Consider the following 22517-nt stretch of genomic DNA (forward strand, 5'->3'; position numbering starts at 1 on the left):
ATCTTGTTAGATACAAGGAGCAGCGCTTACCAGTTAGGAAGACAAGATCCTACCCGATGTCTGCTGTCTTCCTAACTGGTAAGCGCTGCTCCATATATCTAACAAGATGCTATAGTGATTTTTCATCTACTAGCATAAAGATTTTACTATTAGCAGCTCCCTGCCATTATGCACACTGATATTTTTGACAACTCACACCGGGGGATGTCCACTCTCTAGCTATCCTTATGCACTTTATTGAATTTTGTATGTTGTATGCACATTATTTTTGATACATTGTTAATATAATAAAATATTACTGTTTTAAATCAATCTATATACTCCTTTGCTCTCTTATTCTGGCATTTGATATGGAGTTGGTTTCTCCTTTTGGCTTTGGGTTCTTTTGCACTATTTAGTGCTTAATTAATAAAATATATAAAATCTTACATGCAAGGTATATGGGAATGTGCTCTATGCAATGGTAAATAGGAATAATGACTGAATTCCACCACCAGAGGGAGCTCACGACAAATTCTCCCACAATACTATTTATACACTCGCAACAGTTATACACCTACGGTATATTATATATATGGTATATATATATATATATACACATACACATTGTTTTTAACAAATTTTGCTGCTGTACACCTTTCTTGACAAATACATCGAGTTTATGTAAAGACTCAGTATTTATAATGTAACAACTGAACAAGAACAAAACAAAACCAGAGACCGCACATCCAATACCTATACAGTGATTTCTAAAATTGAACCTGGGGTTCTTCTGAGTGAGTTCCTGACCTTAAAGGTGCAGCACCTTGTTGTAACCACTGCTGAAATGACGTGATGGGAGACGCTGCTGAGAACCCGTCTGCCAAACATTTCTCCTGAGAAGCTCAGTCCCCGGTGGTTTTCTAAATATGTTTTTCTGAGAGTGTTAGAAGCACTTCCATCAGTGTTTTTATCCTCTTAATATATTGCAATCATCATATTATGCAGCGCATATTATACAGTACTGTGTACTTACAATTGCTCATTTTGTCTTTGTACCCAATTAATTCTTCTCTTTTCTCTGCACTAAGTAAAAACAGGAAGTCTCTGGTCCCTGCAGAAATCATTCCCCTCTTCAACTTGTAAGGGGCATTCCATCCGGCTCACTCAGCTCCGCTCACCATAAAGAGCCAGCTCTTTTGGATCCCAAACGGATCTCTATTTAACATGTGTTCCCCGCAGTCGGATGATGCCGACACCCCGGCCGCTTACGGCAAAGCGTTCACAGACCGTTTCCAGGGGGCAGGTGTGCAGGATCTCATTTTCCGCGGCATCCGAACATGTTGACTTTACCCCCACTGAGAGCCATTCAGAGACTGCTGGGGTGCCGGCTCCCATCATTCACAGCAGGGTGCCAGCACTTTTTCTCAGATTGTTCATGAAGGACCCATCACTACCTTCAACTCCTGACCCAGCTGCTCTCTCCTCCCCCTGCCATTGACTTTTGCAGTGATGGAAAATTGACCTCCTGTTTCTACATAAAGCTTAGAAGGGTTCAGCTAGTCACTTTGTAATCACGCGATGTCACAGACCTAATGGAGGCAGAGCTCCTCACCCATCCTACCTAGATAGCATCTCATCAGTAGCCGCCTCCGCCATCTCCAATCTCAGTAATGGCAACGTCTGTCCTCACTAAATACAAATTTTACCTAAGAATTGAGAATTTTGATAATAAATTATCAATTTTACCAGAAAAATAAACAAATCTTTCTGATAAGATACATTACAAAGCTCATTATTTTCATATGTACTATTGAATTATGAAATAAAAATTAACACCACGGTTACACTACATATATGGCTGAAATCATACCGCTAGTGTCTGATACATGCTGCCTGTGCGTTATTCCTCAGATTTTACTCGCGGTAAGTATGGCAGTAATGCAATATGAAAGAATGAATGATTTGCTCCCATCCTAGAGCCCGGCTTCCTGCTTGTTCTTGCACTGCGGTTACAGCAGATTTGCTCCTGCTGTTTCCTAGGAGCTACGCAATATCCTATCACTATTCCATAGCCTAAATTAATGGCAGACCGACTGTAGCATACTTTATGTTGTCCACAAATATCAGATGCAAGCACCCCACCTTTTCTAGATTCCTACATTTTTTTCTCACCTCATTTCTATTCCAGCCTCCAGGCCCGGCAGTAGTAGAGCGGGTGAGCTGGACTCTGCTATGTGACATTTGCACCATTCAGAGATCCTTGGGAACGTAAACTGTTATCGTAGCATGTCAGCCACCCAGCTCATGAACCCCGGCCGTATCCAAGCAGGACCAGATCTGCACACTGGCCGCAGACAGCTGAGAATGCTACACATCCCATTCACATATTAACCAACCAAGACCGCAGAACACAAACCAGCGCCATTCACTAAGACGGGAAGCTGGCAGTAGAAATAGCAGCAGGTACTGAGCTCAGCAGACCGACACTATAAAAAAGACTGTGCATTGTGCATTATAAACACCTGTCCACAAAAGGCTAAACTAAAATAACCTTGATCTATTTATTTTGTTTGGTGTTGTACTATGAAACTATGAAAAAAGTTCCTTTTTTTTTTTACATATTTTAGTAGTCACTTTGAATCAGAAGAGTTACGCCAAGATTCAAGCTGTAAAATGCATTCATGGATCCCATGGTATGCAGCTTGTACTCCGACTTTCAGACTTTTCTCACTAGAAAGTCCTTCTCAATCTATATATATATATAATTGTCTAAGGTCCACTTCCGTCTGTCTGTCTGTAACGGAAATCCTGCATGGCTAATTGTCACGGCCGGCTGGGCGCGACCAATCAGCGACAGGCACAGTCCGGCCGCAAATTGGCCCCTCCCTACTCCCCTCCAGTCAGTGCCCTCTCCATACTCCCCTCCAGTCAGCGCCCACATAGCGTTTTAGCAGTCCGTTAAACGGACTGCGTTACACCGCAGTATAACGCGGTGTAACACAGTCCGTTAACACTGCCATTAACCGTGTAAATGTGACCAACTTTTTACTATTGACGCTGCCTATGCAGCATCAATAGTAAAAACATATAATGTTAAAAATAATTTTAAAAAAATCATTATATTCTCAGCTTCCGGCGTCTGTGGCAGCCTTTCCTGCTCCTTGCGATGCTCCGGTCCCAAGAATGCATAGCGGCCATGACCCAAGATGACGTAGCAGTCTCGCAAGACCGCTACATCATCACGGGTTATTGCCGCAAGGCATTACTGGGAACGGAGCGTCGCGAGGAGCATCGCTGAAGGCTGGCGCGGACGCCAAAAGTTGAATAGATACTGTAACTATTTTTTATTTTAATTATTTTTTTAACAGGGATATGGTGCCCACATTGCGATATACTGCGTGGGCTGTGTTATATACTACGTCGCTGTGCTATATACTATGTGGGCTGTGCTATATACTACGTGGGCTGTGTAATATACTACGCGGGCTGTGCTATATACTACGTCGCTGTGCTATATACTATGTGGGCTGTGTTATATACTACGTGAGCTAGGCTATATACTACGTAGGCTGTGCTATATACTACGTGGCTGTGCTATATACTACGTGGGCTGTGTACATTCTACTTGGGCTGTGAGACTCTTTCGCCCGGGGCTCTCAAACCTGGAGCTTGCCATGGCTTCACTGATTGGTAGAGCCCGGCCGGCCGCAAACAATCAGCGACAGACGCAGTCCAGCCGCGAATTGGCGCAAGATTTGAACCACGCTTCGCTAATTGGTTGCGTCCGGCCTGCCGAATCCTTTGTATTCATTGCATTATTCTGAAATCTTCATAAATAAACTACATACATATTCTAGAATACCCGATGCGTTAGAATCGGGCCACCATCTAGTAATACTATAAATGTTTAAAGAGGTTGTCCACTACTTTTCATTGATGATCTATCCCTAGGATAGGTCATCAATATCTGATCGTCCAGCGTCCGACACCCGGCACCCCTGCCCATGATCAGTGTTAGCAGCCGCCGTCCTGAAGCACTCACTTGCGAAGCTAGCCATCTTCTGGTAGTGGCTGAGGCTCAAATCAATAGGAGATGGATGTGTAGTACCCTGCGGTGGCCATTATCATAAGATGGTCAGCTTCACAAGCGAGTACTTACGGCCGGCTGGCGACTGCCATCGATAACAGCTGATCAGTGGGGGTGCCAGATGTCCTGAGGATAGTTCATCAATGCTAAAGTAGTGGACAACCTCTTTATACGGGTCTAAAAGTCTGCAGTCACCATAGTTTTACACTCACTATCTTAAATAGAGCTGCACTATAAAGCATGAGGGAGAACAGCTAGAACTTTGGATAAAAAAGGAGGACATTCAAAATCACATTTCCTTCAAACAATTCATGTAAGGCTATGCTCATCAAACTAACTTTTAGTCCATATGAAGAACGACCCACACACAGGCCTAATGTTAGTCTTTGTTCCATGTCAGCTATTTTCACACCAAAAAATTGCAACATGGGCTAGTCTGATCTGCAATATGCGGACATGACTGGTCAGATAAATTCAACAGCAAGTGTGAGCATAGCCTAAGGCCATTTTATGGCCAGAACTCCAGGCTTAAAGGGAACCTGTCAGCAGGATTGTGCACAGTAACCTACAGACAGTGTCAGGTTGGCGTCGTTATACTGATTAATATGATACCTTGGTTGATGAAATCCATCCTGTGGCTGTTTCTTAATCTTTATTTTCAGTCGTGAGTTAATGATATGCCCGTGCTGCGGGGCGGTCTGTGGGGGGTCTTCATGCAGTGCTCTGATTAGGTATTCATCTGTAAGGCTTCTGACAGGTCACTGATCCCTCACTGACCTGCCCCCTAGTTTACATACTGAATATAATCACATACTGAATTAAAAAAAAAACCTTCTGCAGGCAGGTGTCGACCGTGGCCCCTGTGCTGCAGCATAATCGCATGTTTAGCGTCCTAGTAATCACTGTTCTTGATGTTATTGAGCAAGTAGAAAAAAAAAAATTCAATTTGAAAATGGCCATCTTGCTGGAGAAGAAAAGAAATTTCCGCCACCAAGATGGCGACGCCCGAGCCTGCGCAGTAGCAGCTATTGGAGATTGTGAAGAGGGGTCTAGTACAGAATTGCCAAACGTCCAGGATTTCCAGGCAATTCCGTAAAAATAGGGCACTTTTTTACCTGAAATTTTTTTTAAGGCATCTGTAATTTTTTTGAAGCTGAAAAAACTTATAAAGATATTTTGACAGTAAATGTAGCTGATGTCTTCATATCAGAATTATAGGCTGAAGACATTTATCATTTATCATAATGATTGATTATGGTTTTCCAATGCATCTATAAAAAAATATTGTCTGCCTGTGATGTTTTCAGCAAGCTGTCCAGAAAGAATGTTCTGCAAAAAAAACAACAACCTGACCAGCGCTTACATATAGTGTGAACAGGTGCAAGCTGCAATGACTGCATAACATACAAATAAGGGGCACAGCAGCACTCTGTAAGGACCAAGATATATGCAAGATCTAAACTACAGTTATATGAAAAAGTTTGGGCACCCCTATTAATCTTACGCTTAATGTTTTATAAAAATTGTTTCTTTTGCAACAGCTATTTCAGTTTCATATATCTAATAACTGTTGGACACAGTAATGTTTCTGCCTTGAAATGAGGTTTATTGTACTAACAGAAAATGTGCAATCTGCATTCAAACAAAATTTGACAGGTGCATAAGTATGGGCACCTCACCAGAAAAGTGACATTAATATTTAGTAGATCCTCCTTTTGCAAAAATAACAGCCTCTAGTCGCTTCCTGTAGCTTTTAATGAGTTCCTGGATGAAGGTATTTTTGACCATTCCTCTTTACAAAACAATTCCAGTTCAGTTAAGTTTGATGGTCGCTGAGCATGGACAGCCCTCTTCAAATGATCCCACAGATGTTCAATGATATTCAGGTCTGGGGACTGGGATGGCCATTCCAGAACAGTGTAATTGTTCCTCTGCATGAATGCCTGAGTAGATTTGGAGCGGTGTTTTGGATCATTGTCTTGCTGAAAGATCCATCCCCTGCGTAACTTCAACTTTGTCACTGATTCATGAACATTATTGTCAAGAATCTGCTGATACTGAGAGGAATCCATGTGTCCCTCAACTTTAACAAGATTCCCGGTGCCGGCATTGGCCACACAGCCCTAAAGCATGATGGAAACTCCACCAAATTTTACTGTGGGTAGCAAGTGTTTTTCTTGGAATGCTGTGTTTTTGCCACCATGCATAACGCCTTTTTGTATGACTAAACAACTCAATCTTGGTTTCATCAGTCCACAGGGCCTTCTGTTATGACCCCAATGGCAGAGGGTCTCAGGAATCAATACCAAGTCTGCAAACACAAAAAACCAGCTCATAGGGCAGTGGTAACTGGGCTGACCATATATCTAATCCTAGCACCACAAATAGAAGTAGCCGGGGAACGTGCCTACGTTGGTTCTAGACGTCTCGCGCCAGCCGGAGAACTAACTAACCCTAGAAGGGAAAAGAAAGACCTTTCTTGCCTCCAGAGAAAAGACCCCAAAAGTTGGATACAAGCCCCCAACAAATAATAACGGTGAGGTAAGAGGAAAAGACAAACATAAGAATGAGCTAGGTATTTAGCAAAGAGAGGCCCACTAGCTAATAGCAGAATATAGTAAGATGACTTATATGGTCAGCAAAAACCCTATTAAAATATCCACGCTGGATATTCAAGAACCCCCGAACCGTCTAACGGCCGGGGGGAGAACACCAGCCCCCTAGAGCTTCCAGCAAGGTCAGAAATCACATTTAGTACAAGCTGGACAAAAATAGTAGCAAAGCAAGTAACTCAAAAAACAAAGAAGCAAGACTTAGCTTAATTTTGCAAGAGCCAGGACCAGCAGACAGGAGCAACAGAAGGATCTGATTACAACGATGCCAGGCACTGGACTAAGGATCCAGGAAGTTAATATAGCGACACCCCTGGACTAACGACCCAGGTGAGTGCCAAACAGAAAAAAGACAATCCCAGAGTCATACCACTAGTGACCACAAGAGGGAGCCAAAAAGTCTAATTCACAACAGCCTTCTTCCAAAAAGAAATTGGCTTCTCCAAATGTGCTTTTGCATACCTCAGCCGACTCTGTTTGTGGCGTGCTTGCAGAAACGGCTTCTTTCGCATCACTCTCCCATACAGCTTCTCCTTGTGCAAAGTGCGTTGTACAGTTGACCGATGCACAGTGACACCATCTGCAGCAAGTTGATGCTGCAGCTCTCTGGAGGTGGTCTGAGGATTGTCCTTGACTGATCTCACCATTCTTCTTCTCTGCCTTTCTGATGTTTTTCTTGGCCTGCCACTTCTGGCCTTAACAAGAACTGTACCTGTGTTCTTCCATTTCCTTACTATGTTCCTCACAGTGGAAATTGACAGGTTAAATCTCTGAGACAGCTTTTTGTATCCTTCCCCTGAACAACTATGTTGAATAATCTTTGTTTTCAGATCATTTGACAGTTGTTTTGAGGAGCCCATGATGCCACTCTTCAGAGGAGATTCAAACAGGAGAACAACGTGCAAGTGGCCACTTTAAGTAGCTTTTCTCATGATTGCATACACCTGGCTATGAAGTTCAAAGCTCAATGAGGTTACAAAACCAAAAAAAGTGCTTTAGTAAGTCAGTAAAAAGTAGGTAGGAGTATTTAAAACAAGAAAATGATAAGAGTGCCCATACATATGCAGCTGTCAAATTTTGTTTGAATGCAGATTGAACATTTTCTGTTAGTACAATAAACCTCATTTCAAGGCAGAAACATTACTGTGTCCAACAGTTATTAGATATATGAAACTGAAATAGCTGTTGGAAAAAAAATTTTTTTTATAAAACACTAAGCTTAAGATTAATAGGGGAGCCCAAACTTTTTCATATAACTGTATATTGCTGCTGAATAAAATGTACTTACAAAAAGAAGTTCTTACGAAAATGAAGGTTCTTAGTGCATAAATTGGCAAATTCATGTGTGCCCATCAACGACAGCAAGTTGACACTTCTCTGATGGGTCCTAACATCCTAAACATGCCTCTCTTGGGCTATAAGCCTACAATTTTAAATGGGCAAGTAGGAACCAGCACTAATTAAAAGCACCATTTTGGCTGATGAGATGTTCTGCTGGCATCAGAACAGGATGCTGCGAGGGAGTGCAGGGGAGGTAAGTAGAATGTTTTATGGTTTTTTTTAATGTTTTTCTGATGGAGGCCATCTATACCAGGATGAGGGGCCCTGAATACTAGGAAAGGGATGAGGTTGCCATGCATGCCATGATAGGGATGAGGGGGTAATGCACACCAGGATGAGGGACCGTGTATTCCAAGATGGTGATGAAGGGGCTATGTATACCAGGATTGGGAACAAATATACACCAGGATAGGGGATATTAGTACAGAATTGACCAAATTTTTTACTTCAATTTTTTTCTACTTTCTGCCTCTAAAACCTAGCTGCGTCTTATTATGGTCCGATGTGTCTTATAGTCTGAAAAATATAGTATACATGCCATGGGATGAATCCCTCTGAAACTCATTACCAAAAATTTTCAATTAGGAGTTTGGATAGGTAGAATCATGATTAAAAAAATCTGATATGGACTAAAAATGTTACCCTTATCATATCTATCTATCTGAAGTGGTATGTAAAAGTTTGGGCACCCCTGGACAAAATTACTGCTACTGTGAACAGTTAAGCGCGTTGAAGATGAAATTATCTATAAAAGGCCTAAAGTTATAGATGACACATTACATCTTTAACTTCAGGCCTTTCAGAGATCATTTCATTTACAACTTGCTTAACTGTTCACAAGAACAGTCATTTTGACCAGTGGTGCCCAAACTTTTACATGCCATTGTATCTAACAAAGAGTCCCAATAAGGGTGTTTGAAGAGGCCAGCCGGAAGACACCGGGGTCTCTGCTCATCAGCTACAACCAACAAAATTAAACCATATATCTTAGGTTGGGCTTCTAAAGAAGTTGGAACTTTCGCTCTGAATTTCACTTCATTACCGAATCACTGAATAACACATTACAGGCCTTCTACCACAATCACAAAAAAAAAAAGGATTGAAAAGCCTGCAGGAAAAGGGAATGAAAGCCTATAAAATCTCACCAAAAGTGGAAACATGTGCCGCTGCGATAATACAACATGATGTTCGCAGTCGTGCCATTCTTTTCTGGAAAGCAGACGTGCTAAATATATACGGGTTGTCTGGAGGTTAAAACAGAACTCCAGGCTCAAACTCATCCAAGAGCATCCCCGAAATAGGCTGCAAAATCCATCACGCTCAAGTCAGAAGCGACATCTGAATACAGAGCGGTCCGGACGCCGTCAGTCCACGTGGAATGTGCATGAAAAGAACAAGTCTGTGGCAAGCAGGCAGGATTTTCCCTGTAACATGTGCGGCCACTTAAGAGTCAGGAGAGGCAGCCGCATAGCAAACTGTAAGCACATAGGAATCCAGCCAAAATCAGCACAGCCTGCTCCTTCCACCAAGGTACCAGTGCACCAGCCATACAGCACTGTGCCCTTTAACAAAGACTCCTCCCATTGTGACTGTTTTCACTGGAAAAAGCCTAGAAGGAAATCTGTGGTGGATCATATTGAGGGGTCAGGCTGGATCTGAGGAAAGCCGCATCCAGCAGGTAAGTCCGAGCCGTCAGCGTCTGCTTCGTTAATGCAGCACGGCACAGGGCTTTTGTGTGGGAATCAAGCTGACGCTGCATTTTATAGAGATGCGGGAAGAGGCAGAATGAAATCATCCATCGTTCTTTCCTCGCAGAGGGAGTTTCAGAAAAAACGATGGAGCAGATTTCCTTCTGCATACACAGAATCCGCATGTAGCTCGGGCAGGCACATCACATCCTATAAAAATGCATGGCTCTCAAGGTGAGGAACTACAGACTGGTACCAGAACCCCTGACAGTGGCTGAAATTAAAGAGATTACTTACAGTAGCAGTGGCATCTGCAGCAGTTCCCCATTGATCATCAGGGTCATCAGCACACAGCTTGCGTAAAGTTCGCGTAGAGGAGACGCTGCTAATTCATGCTCTGCGATTCCACAAAACTGGATGCATACTAGTTTCAAATTTCCTGGCACTCTCCTGTCCAGCGCTGCACACAGTGATGTAAATGGCAGCATTATGGGAGCGAGGAGGGAGCTGCAGACTCATTCTGTCCAACCTTACAGCAGGAGGAAAGCGGGCAGGATGTTCTAATGTATAACATTAGGACATCATATCTACGCACCGCTTGCTGCTAATGCTGCTCTTTTTAATAATGCAAGGGGAGATTCTACAAACAAGACTGGAGCATTGGAAACACTTCTTAGACGATGTCAGATTTTGCTCCAATAAAATGGAGGAAAAAAAATTGGCAACTTTCTTTGCAAATTAAGAACCATGATCATCACGGCTCATGTAATAAATCATATGTACCGCATCTCCGTCCCCAAGCATCACTGGTAATGTCTACGTGTGATATAGGCAGAGACTGGTTTTCTATCATAGGCAGCTTGTACGGCTGGGGACCACTGAACACAGCCACCAGTCTTGTAACACAATGTGTCCACGGACATGATGTATGTATGAGACTTTGTGTCTGTGCGTTAGTGCAAGTGATGTGTTACAAAGCGGATGTTTGTGCACAGAGACATCTTGGACAGTCCCACTGTCAACAGTAAGAACAACACGGCGCTGGCCTGCACACATCTTCCCTTTTCTTGAAATGACAAGTTGTCTTTCTGTGACTGCAATTTAAAGGGGTATCCTATACCTAAAATGTCTGTTATAAATATCTATTTTTATGCCTTATGCAATTTTGTAATTAGCTTTATTTGAAAATACCTTATATTTCTCCAGATCTAGCTAATCCCTGAATGTGTTTTTTTCACTTCACTTCACTTCCTGTGACGTATTGAGAGGATTCAAGTGTCATCAGGAGGCTGGGGCTGCACTCACTTCCCAGCAGTGTCTATCACCCCACCTGGAACAGGACGTCTTCAGGGGGCGTTGCTACAGTTACTACAGATTAATTTATCGCCAGCTTATGAAGCTGAAGTGGATCTATGGCGCTGACAGAAGCTGTAGGGGAAGTGACCACAGCGCCAGCAATCTGCTTCTGTGACCATCAGCCGCAGCTTTTTACTGTGAAAAGAGACGTCATCAGGGGATGGTTATAGAAGCTGGGTGAGTGTCAGGTGTGCCACCCCACAGATTTATCACTACCCACAAACGAACTGTCATCAGTAGGCAGTGATAGAACCTGTGGAGCGGCACTGCTGGCACTGACTCTGCGTCTGCCCACGAATGAATCAGCATTTGGGGGCAGCGCTACTGCTTTTATCACTGTCCCCGATAATGTCTTCTTTAACAATAAGAGGTTGCAGCCTATCGGGAGAGAAACAGAATGCCTATGCGTCAGTCACTTTTTCCCTAACTTCTTTCACCGCCGGGAATTCAGGACATCTTCCAAAGGCAGCAATAAAAGAAATTGGTGACAGCAGCTCCGCCAGCTGATGACATCCTGTTCCAGGTGGGGTGACAGGATGGAGAAGTGACTGCAGCCCCAGCCTCCTGATGATGCTTCGTTCGTCACCGGGAGTGAAGTAAAAACACATTTAGGGATTAGCAGGATCGGGAAAAGTGTAGGCTATTTTATAATAAAGCAGATTCCAAAGTTGCTTAGGGTGTAAAGAACAGATAAATATTAATGATATTTTAAGTATCGGACTACACCTTTGAAAAGTAACCATTTTCATTTTTATTTAATAAATCAATAGTACACATGAAAACAAGCAACTTCCTCCTAGACTGATCTTGTACTACTAATAATAATAATCTTTATATAGCGCTAACATATTCCGCAGCGCTTTACAGTTTGCACACATTATCATCGCTGTCCCCGATGGGGCTCACAATCTAAATTCCCTATCAGTATGTCTTTAGAATGTGGGAGGAAACCGGAGAACCTGGAGGAAACCCACGCAAACACGGGGAGAACATACAAACTCCTTGCAGATATTGTCCAAGTTGGGATTGGAGTCCAGGAGCCCAGCGCTGCAGTGCTAACCACTGGGCCACCGTGCTGCCCTCTCTCAATTCATGGGTAAAATCTTAGTTCAGTAAAAACAGATTTTCTCATTACTGAGATAGGTGACAGTCACAGCTTTTAAATTCTATGGAGGGAGGAGCTAGAGGCAGAAGCATTCTGCTGCAAGTCCTGCTGTAACCACAGTGTTAGAAAGCATGTAGAAAGCAGTTAGATAACCACAGGGCCCAGTTCGGCCAAAAGAACCTCCACAGACATCAGAAGAAAACAACCCAAAAATGTCATCACCCGCAGTATGTTTCTATGTGCACTGGCTGAACAGTCCGCTGGGGTCTGTGCGGCCCGTGCTATGTAAATGCACAATCATATATCACAGATTAAAGCAGAAGAATTCCTTTAATAAATGGTAATATAGAATTATATACGGTACATAGGTGACTGCAGCTATGCAGGAAGGTTGTCTAAGGCTATGTGCATGCAGGACGCCAGCAGTGGAAAAGTCTGCAGTAAAATTGATAACATTTTGCAGAAGTGATGCAGTTTAGTTGCGTTTGTGGCCACTCTCTGTGTATACGCTCTGGAGGTACGCCCCCGACAGTGGCCACCATCAGGATTGGTGCAGAAATATCTGTCCACCATAGGGACCCATTATAAAGAAATATATAGCGTATGATAGGTTTCTTTTCGCTAGCCCTCTGTATAGAAAAGAGGAGTCGGCTACACTTTCCTAACAATATGCAAGTGCATGCCTGCCAGACGGAAGCAGACAGAACACAGTACTGGCCTCTGTGAAGGAGGACCTATGGCATCGCTACAGAATTAGCCGGTAAAAGCTCCCCGGTGTATACCGTGGGCTAAGTGCACAGATGCAGCGTGAACATTTCACACTTTGCTTTGCTAAGGGTGAATGTGCGGTGACAGATCCTTTCGAATCCACAGACAATTTTCTTAAAATCAGTGACAAATTGAAAATTCATTGCACGTGTGCGACTTTGGTCCAGACCCTTAGGGTACGTTCACATGTTGAGGATTTGCTTGTGGAAAGTTCTGCAACTGTCCCATTCAGATAACAGGAGCACATTTCCAGCTGCAGAACTTTCTGTAACAAAATCAGCACATAAGCAAAGAGTGAACATGGCTATGATGTGTAAAGTTTTTAAAGGGACTATAACCAGATTTTTGCTACCCCAACTGAGAGCAGCATGATATAGGAGCTGAGACCCTGATTGCAGCGATGTATCACTTACTGGGCTGCATAGTGATTAAAAATGGTTTTATATGCTACCAGTTCTCTGAATGCAGAGCTCTATATAATCCCATGCACACCGCTGATTTACAGATTTATTTGTATACTGTGCATAGGCAGAAAGCTGCAAATCAGTAGTAGTGGATTGGTTATACAGAACTCATTAACATGGAGATCTACAAAGAGGAAGATTTACTAGTCCTCTAGTGATAATCTGCTGCTGATAAAACAGTGATGTTATGAGAACTACAGCAAGCAGCTCAGTAAGTGACACATTGCTGGAATCATGGTCTCTGCCCCTACATTATGCTGCTCTCAGATTAGGTGAAAACCCATGGTGATAAATTCCTTTTAAAGCATTCATGTGGATATGTTTCTTTGCAGGAAACACATAACTAACTACTTAGCTGGGCTCCTGTAATGCAATGTAATCTTGTATGTTTTTAGAGCGTAGGATGAAACCAAAAAAAACAGTCCAAGAGCCAGAAGGAAATCTGATACAACCATACAAACTACATTCCCTTGGTCACATTCAAGTTCAAAATGCAAATTTACAGTGATATAATCTACATTCAAGATATAGTTATACATTCTGTAAAAAATACAATATTGCACAATATTACTTTTTCTGGTGCTTGGATTTCTCTTTTCTTTATTATCACACAGTGTACAACCTGCTAGAAAGAAATAAAGGGGTTATCCAGGACTATTTTATTTTTTCACTATGGGCGTAAGAACTAATAGGCAGGTAGTTGCTAACTACCTGCCTGTTCTACCCGACACCAGCTTAGAGGATTCTCCAATCGCTCGTTCCGGAAATTCTGCTGCTTCATGTCACAGAGCAGCTCTTTCTCTTTCTGACTGCTCTGTTGACAGGGCGTGATGGCCACAATCAAGCTGACTGACAGCCAGCTTCCCACAGTTAGGCAGCGGGGAGCCGGCTGCCAATCAGCAAGACATTGGCAGTCATGCCCCATCAACAGAGCAGAGTGGAAGAGAAACTGCTGCTCTATCAACGTGATGTCAGCAGAAGTCACAGAATCGCCGGCGGGAGCGGTCTGTGACCACTCTGAGCCTACAGAAAACAGCACCAGGCAGAACAGGCAAGTAGTTACCAACTACCTGCCTGTTAGTTCTTAGACCAACAGTAAAAAATAAATGAGTCTTGGATAGCCCCTCTAACAATTAGAAATCTGTGCTCTATTGAGAAGGAAGGAAGATAAGTGGAAGCAGAAGCTTAGGGCTAAGGCTAGATTCACATATCCATATAAAACGTCTCTCTGCTGTTTAATTTTTTTTAAATCGGGTAAGGGTCGATTTCACATTTCAGATTTCACATTTCACATGTATGTGTGAATGGAACCTAAAAGAGGAGGGACTGCCCAGCTCTAGCTTCAGTTGGATCTTTGGTTACAGGAAGACTTATTTTCAAGCTGTCTAACCACTTAAAGGGAACCCTCTCACCACAAAAAAACTACCATATGTTAACCTTCAAATATGGGGCTAATCTGCAGGTTAAAGGGAACCTGTCACCGCCAAAATGGAAGATGAGCTAAGCCCACCAGCATCAGGGGCTTATCTACAGCATTCTGTAATGCTGTGGATAAGCCCCCGATGTATCCTGAAAGATGAGAAAAAGAAGTTAGATTATATTCACCTAGGGGCGGTCAAGGTCTGATGGGTGTCGAGGTCCGGTCCGGTGCCTCCCATCTTCATAGGAGGACGTCCTCTTCTTGTATTCACGCTCCGACCCAGGCGTACTTTGTCTGCCCTGTTGAAGGCAGAGCAAAGTACTGCAGTGTGCAGGCGTTGGGCCTCTCTGACCTTTCCCGGCGCCTGCGCACTGCAGTACTTTGCTCTGCCCTCAACAGGGCAGACAAAGTACGCCTGTGCCGGAGCCGCAGCGTGAAGACAAGAAGAGGACGTCATCATAAGAAGATGGGAGGCCCCAGACCGGAGAGCGATGCCTATCGGACCGGACCGCAGCGGGACCGCCCCCCAGGTGAGTATAATCTAACCTCTTTTTCTCATCTTTCAGGATACATCGCGGGCTTATCTACAGCATTCCAGAATGCTATAGATAAGCCCCTGATGCTAGTGGGCTTAGCTCATCTTCCATTTTGGGGGTGACAGGTTCCCTTTAATAGTGTTATTAATAACCTGCCCGGTGCCTGCACTTAGCCAAAAGCTGCGGTGAGAAAATTAACTTAATTCCCCGCAGCAGTGTTCAGGTTTCAGTCACAGCTCTGAGTCTATGTGCACACGTTGCAGATTTGACTGAAATTTTCTGTGCAAATTCTGCATTTCTTGGCAGAAAACGCAGGTCAGAATCTGCGTGGTTTTTTGGTATTTAATTGTGCACACGTTGCAGATTTTTGTGCGGATTTCTTCCTTTTTTTTTTACCCCTGCAGATTTCTATTATGGAATGGGTGCAGAAACGCAGCAGATCTGCACAAAGAATTGACATGCTCCTTTTTTGAATCTGTTGCGTTTTCCGTGCAGATTTTTCCGCACCATTAGAACAGCATTTTTTTTTTGCCATTGATTTACATTGTATTGTAAATCACTTGCAGATCTGCAGCATTTCTGTGCAGAAAAAAAAGCTGCAAATCTGCAACGTGTGCACATACCCTGAGAGTAACCGTGCCCTGACTGACAGCCGGCCCCAATGAGGAGCCAGTGTCAGTCAGTTACCACCACCGCTCTCAATTCTAAGAGTGGTGACTGTACCTGCGACGTCACCACCCTCCGTGACTGAAACCCGAACGCTGCCCGGGGGAATAAAGTTCATTTTCTCAGTGTTAGGCTATGTGTGGGCACCGGGCAGATTAGTAACGCTAGTAACCTGCAGATTAACCCCATATCTGCAGGTTAATGGCGTTTTTTTCTGGTGACAGGTTCCCTTTAAAAGGGTTGTCCACTACTAGGACAACCCCATCTTGATCTAAAGGTTTGGTCCCAATAAAATAAAAAAAACTATAGTCACCTCCTGTGCCGGCGCCATTCCAACAGTGTCGGCACTCGCGGTCCCAAGGCTCTCGTGCAGTTATTGTGACATGTGACCTCAGCGCCCAATCAGCGCTGGTGTCACTGTCCTCGCCTTCTTATTAACTGAACATGAAGAGGAATTCCGGGCTGCGGCTGCCCTCTGACTTCCTCATCATGTTCCGTTCGACAGAAGGCGAGGACAGTGACACCATCGCTGATTGGGCACAGGGCTCATATGTCAACAACAACCGCATGGGAGCCATTTTCACCGACTTAATAATAAACATCAATGAAAATCACAAAATTAAAAAAAGAAATGGGACTTAAAAAAAAAAAAAGACATGATGAATCGGATCCCATGTTTTCCTTCAATGTAGTGTTTGCAACCTATCATCAAGGTGATGAGTTCATTTTATTAAGTCTGCCAAAGAGACACGTTTCCGGCTTTACATTAGGAATCACTCCATCATATTTTCCTCATTTCTCCATAAGTGATATGTTTATCATGAAGACACATTGCTCACAATCACAGTAAATCTATTTTTAGTTCATTTAAGTTCCCTACAAAGGAACAGGTTTTTTTCTTGGCACTCACTAGCAGCTGCAGCAGCACTGCTCCCCCTCCTCCTACTCATCATCATCATCATCATCGCAGCCTGAAGACCTGGAGTGGATCTCCTTCCTTGCTGCATTGCTTGCAATTACTGACAATCATTTTCTCCAGAGAGTACCAAAGGTTCTCCCGTTTCTAATAAAAATGGCCAATAACCTAAAATCAAAGGAACTTTTATTACTTGTTTGCGCACCTTGAAGATAAGTGGCAGAATGGGACACTTTTATAATAGATTTTTATAATAATTTTTAGTCGTATAGAGCCAACATACTTCGCAGCGCTTTACAATTCAGATTGGACGCATACAAATAAAATAAAACATTACAGAGTAACACAATTCAACAGATACCAAGAGGAATGAGATCTCTGCTCACAAGTTTACAATGTATGACAAAATAATACAGGTACAAAGTGCATGGAAGTGAGGGAATAATCTGTTAGATTAGTGAGTTGATAGGCCTGTTTAAATTGATGTGTTTTTAGGGCACACTCAAAAATGTGGATACTGGGAATTAATCGGATTATCCCTTTAAGTAGTGCATTCCAGAAAACTGGTGTAGCATAAGAGAAGTCCTACGGATAGAAGTGGGAGGTTCGGGTTATAAAAGATGCTAGTCATAGGCATTAGTGCAATGAGAATAGTGTAGTAGACAGAGATGAAGGATGGTACAGAACTGTGGAGAGCTATGTGGGTGACAGTGATAAGTTAATATTGTACTGCGTAGCGGATGGACAACCAGTGCAATGACAGCACAGGGTAGGGTCATCAGTGTAGCAGTTGGACAGACATACAGTAGGGAAAATAAGTATTGATACACTGCTGATTTTCCAAGTTTTCTCACAAAGAATAAAGAGGTCTGTAATTTTTATTGTACAGAGAGACAGAATCTTAAAAAAAATCCAGAAAATCATATTGTATGATTTTTACATAATTAATTTGCATTTTATTGTATGAAATAAGTATTTTATACGATAGAAAAACAGAACTTAACATTTGGAATAGAAACCTTTGCATATAATTACAGTAGACAGACGTTTCCTGTAGTTTTTTCCAAATTTGCACACTCTGCATCAGGAATTTTGGCCCACTCCTTCATACAGATCTTCTCCAGATCCTTCAGGCTTTGGGGCTGTAGCTGGGCAACAATGAGCTTCAGCTCCCTACAAAGATTTTGTAATTCAGGTCTGGAAACTGGCAAGGTCTCTCGAGGACCTTGAAATTCTTCTTACGGCGCCACTCCTTTGTTGCCCTGGCTGTGTGTTTCAGGTCATTGTCATGCTGGAAGACCCAGTCATGAACCAACTTCAACGCTCTTACTGAGGGAAGGAGGTTGCTGGCCTAAATCTCACGATACATGACCCATCCACACTCTTTTCAATATGATGCAGTCCTCCTGTCCCCTTTGAAGAAAAGCAACCCCAAAGTATGATGTTTCCCCACCATGATTGATGGTTGGGACTGTGTTCTTGGGGTTGTACTCACCTTTCTTCTTGCTACAAACACGGCGAGTGGAGTTGATAACAAAAAGGTCTATTTTAGTCTCTTCTGACCATATGACCTTCTCCTATGCCTCCTCTGAATCATCCAGATGGTCATTGGCAAACTTCAAATAGGCCTGGACATGTGCTGGCATGAGCAGGGGGACCTTGCATGCCCTGCAGGATTTTAATTAACCCCTCTGTGACCTTAGACGTACTATCCCGTCGAGGTGACCTGGGCCTATCTGACCCTCGACGGGATAGTACGTCATAGCCGATCGGCCGCGCTCACGGGGGGAGCGTGGCCGATCGCGGCCAGGTGTCGGCTGCATATCGCAGCTGACATCCGGCACTATATGCCAGGAGCGGTCACGGACCGCCCCCGGCACATTAACCCCCGGCACACCGCGATCAAACATGATCGCGGTGTACCGGCGGTATAGGGAAGCATCGCGCAGGGAGGGGGCTCCCTGCGGGCTTCCCTGAGACCCCCGGAGCAACGCGATGTGATCGCGTTGCTCCGAGGGTCTCCTACCTCCCTCCTCGCCGCAGGTCCCGGATCCAAGATGGCCGCGGCATCCGGGTCCTGCAGGGAGGGAGGTGGCTTACCGAGTGTCTGCTCAGAGCAGACACTTGGTAAGCCTGCAGCCCTGCACAGCAGATCGTCGATCTGGCAGAGTGCTGTGCACACTGCCAGATCAATGATCTGTGATGTCCCCCCCTGGGACAAAGTAAAAAAGTAAAAAAAAAAATTCCCCACATGTGTAAAAAAATAAATAAAAAAAATATCCTAAATAAAGAAAGAAAAAAAAAAAAAATATTATTCCCATAAATACATTTCTTTAGCTAAATAAAATAAAAAAAACAATAAAAGTACACATATTTAGTATTGCCGCGTCCGTAACGACCCAACCTATAAAACTGCCTTACTAGTTAACCCCTTCAGTAAACACCGTAAGAAAAAAAAAAAAAAACGAGGCAAAAAACAACGCTTTATTATCATACCGCCGAACAAAAAGTGGAATAACACGCGATCAAAAAGACTGATATAAATAACCATGGTACCGCTGAAAACATCATCTTGTCCCGCAAAAAACGAGCCGCCATACAGCATCATCTGCGAAAAAAAAAAAAAGTTATAGTCCTGAGAATAAAGCGATACCAAAATAATTATTTTTTCTATAAAATAGTTTTTATCGTATAAAAGCGCCAAAACATAAAAAAAATGATATAATTGAGGTATCGCTGTAATCGTACTGACCCGAAGAATAAAACTGCTTTATCAATTTTACCAAACGCGGAACGGTATAAACGTCTCCCCCAAAAGAAATCCATGAATAGCTGGTTTTTGATCACTCTGCCTCACAAAAATCGGAATAAAAAGCGACCAAAAAATGTCATGTGTCCGAAAATGTTACCAATAAAAACGTCAACTCGTCCCGCAAAAACAAGATCTCACATGACTCTGTGGACTCAAAAATGGAAAAATTACAGCTCTCAAAATGTGGTAACGCAAAAAATATTTTTTGCAATGAAAAGCGTCTTTCAGTGTGTGACGGCTGCCAATCATAAAAACCCGCTAAAAAACCCGCTATAAAAGTAAATCAAACCCCCCTTCATCACCCCCTTAGTTAGGGAAAAATAAAAAAATTAAAAAATGTATTTATTTCCATTTTCCCATTAGGGTTAGGGTTAGGGCTAGAGTTAGGGCTAGGGTTAGGGCAAGGGTTAGGGTTAGGGCTAGGGTTAGGGCTAGGGTTGGGGCTAGGGTTAGGGTTAGGGTTATGGCTAGGGTTGGGGTTAGGGTTAGGGCTAGGGTTAGGGTTAGGGCTAGTGTTACGGCTAGTGTTAGGGCTAGTGATAGGGCTAGGGTTATTGCTAGGGTTAGGGCTAGGGTTAGGGCTAGGGTTAGGGCTAGGGTTAGGGCTAGTGTTACGGCTAGTGTTAGGGCTAGTGATAGGGCTAGGGTTATTGCTAGGGTTAGGGCTAGGGTTAGGGCTAGGGTTGGGGCTAGGGTTGGGGCTACAGTTAGGGTTGGGGCTAAAGATAGGGTTAGGGTTTGGATTACATTTACGGTTGGGAATAGGGTTGGGTGTGTCTGGGTTAGAGGAGTGGTTAGGGTTACTGTTGGGATTAGGGTAAGGGGTGTGTTTGGATTAGGGTTTCAGTTATAATTGGGGGGTTTCCACTGTTTAGGCACATCAGGGGCTCTCCAAACGGGACATGGCATCCGATCTGAATTCCAGCCAATTCTGCGTTGAAAAAGGAAAACAGTGCTCCTTCTCTTCAGAGCTCTCCCGTGTGCCCAAACAGGGGTTTACCCCAACATATGGGGTATCAGCGTACTCAGGACAAATTGGACATCATCTTTTGGGGTTCAATTTCTCCTGCTACCCTTGGGAAAATACAAAACTGGGGGCCAAAAAATAAGTTTTGTGGGAAAAAAAAGATTTTTTATTTTCACGGCTCTGCGTTGTAAACTGTAGTGAAACACTTGGGGGTTCAAAGTTCTCACAACACATCTAGATAAGTTCCTTGGGGGGTCTAGTTTCCGATATGGGGTCATTTGTGGGGGGTTTGTACTGTTTGGGTACATCAGGGGCTCTGCAAATGCAACGTGACGCCTGCAGACCAATCCATTTAAGTCTGCATTCCAAATGGCGCTCCTTCCCTTCCGAGCTGTCATGCGCCCAAACAGTGGTTCCCCCCCACATATGGGGTATCAGCGTACTCAGGACAAATTGGACAACAACTTTTGGGGTCCAATTTATCCTGATACCCTTGTGAAAATACAAAACTGGGGGCTAAAAATCATTTTTGTGAAAAAAAAAAGAATTTTTATTTTCACGGCTCTGCGTTATAAACTGTAGTGAAACACTTGGGGGTTCAAAGCTCTCAAAAAACATCTAGATAAGTTCCTTAGGGGGTCTACTTTCCAAAATGGTGTCACTTGTGTTGGTTTTTAATGTTTAGGCACATCAGGGGCTCTCCAAACGCAACATGGCATCCCATCTTAATTCCAGTCAATTTTGCATTGAAAAGTAAAATAGCGCTCCTTCCCTTCCGAGCTCTGCTATGCGCCCAAACAGTGCTTTACCCCCACATATGGGGTATCGTCGTACTCAGGACAAATTGCACAACAACTTTTGTGGTCTAATTTCTTCTCTTACCCTTGGGGAAATAAAAAAATGGGGGCGAATAGATCATTTTTGTGAAAAAATATGATTTTGTATTTTTACGGCTCTGCATTATAAACTTCTGTGAAGCACTTGTTAGGTCAAAGTGCTCAACACACATCTAGATAGGTTCCTTAGGGGGTCTACTTTCCAAAATGGTGTCACTTGTGGGGGGTTTCAATGTTTAGGCACATCAGGGGCTCTCCAAATGCAACATGGCGTCCCATCTCAATTCCAGTCAATTTTGCATTGAAAAGTCAAATGGCGATCCTTCCCTTCCGAGCTCTGCCCTGCGCCCAAACAATGGTTTACACCCACATATGGGGTATCAGCGTACTCAGGACAAATTGCACAACAATTTTTGGGGTCCAATTTCTTCTCTTACCCTTGGGAAAATAAAAAATTGGGGGCGAAAAGATCATTTTTGTGAAAAAATATGATTTTTTATTTTTACGGCTCTGCATTATAAACTTCTGTGAAGCGCTTGTTGGGTCAAAGTGCTCACCACACATCTAGATAAGATCCTTAGGGGGTCTACTTTCCAAAATGGTGTCACTTGTGGGGGGTTTCAATGTTTAGGCACATCAGGGGCTCTCCAAATGCAACATGGCGTCCCATCTCAATTCCAGTCAATTTTGCATTGAAAAGTCAAATGGCGCTCCTTTCCTTCCGAGCTCTGCCATGCGCCCAAACAGTGGTTTACCCCCACATATGGGGTATCAGCGTACTCAGGACAAATTGTACAACAAATTTTGGGGTCTATTTTCTCCTGTTACCCTTGGTAAAATAAAACAAATTGGAGCTGAAATAAATTTTGTGTGAAAAAAAGTTAAATGTTTATTTTTATTTAAACATTCCAAAAATTCCTGTGAAACACCTGAAGGGTTAATAAACTTCTTGAAAGTGGTT

General features: G+C 43.3%; 1 protein-coding gene and 1 long non-coding RNA gene across 7 annotated transcripts in view; one reads left to right on the forward strand and one right to left on the reverse strand.

The window, feature by feature from the left end:
- Nucleotides 1-22517, reverse strand: part of PSD3 (pleckstrin and Sec7 domain containing 3) — a 741896-nt gene that overhangs the window by 473334 nt on the left and 246045 nt on the right. Inside the window, exon 1 of one of the 5 annotated variants that reach the window (XM_077274283.1) lies at nucleotides 10008-10163. The exons of the other annotated variants lie outside the window; for them this stretch is intronic. Within the exon in view, the coding sequence (XP_077130398.1) occupies nucleotides 10008-10038 (31 nt within the window). The 5' untranslated portion in view covers nucleotides 10039-10163. Of the gene's footprint in view, nucleotides 1-10007; nucleotides 10164-22517 lie in introns of those variants that run through there. 5 annotated transcript variants of the gene reach the window in all.
- Nucleotides 9233-22517, forward strand: part of LOC143785457 (uncharacterized) — a 28850-nt gene continuing 15565 nt past the window's right edge. For both annotated transcript variants that reach the window (XR_013217990.1, XR_013217991.1), the window contains exon 1: nucleotides 9233-9700. This is a non-coding gene — a long non-coding RNA (uncharacterized LOC143785457). The remainder of the gene's footprint in view (nucleotides 9701-22517) is intronic.

The sequence above is a fragment of the Ranitomeya variabilis genome, chromosome 1 (assembly GCF_051348905.1).
Source record: "Ranitomeya variabilis isolate aRanVar5 chromosome 1, aRanVar5.hap1, whole genome shotgun sequence".
In the NCBI taxonomy this organism is placed as follows: domain Eukaryota; kingdom Metazoa; phylum Chordata; class Amphibia; order Anura; family Dendrobatidae; genus Ranitomeya; species Ranitomeya variabilis.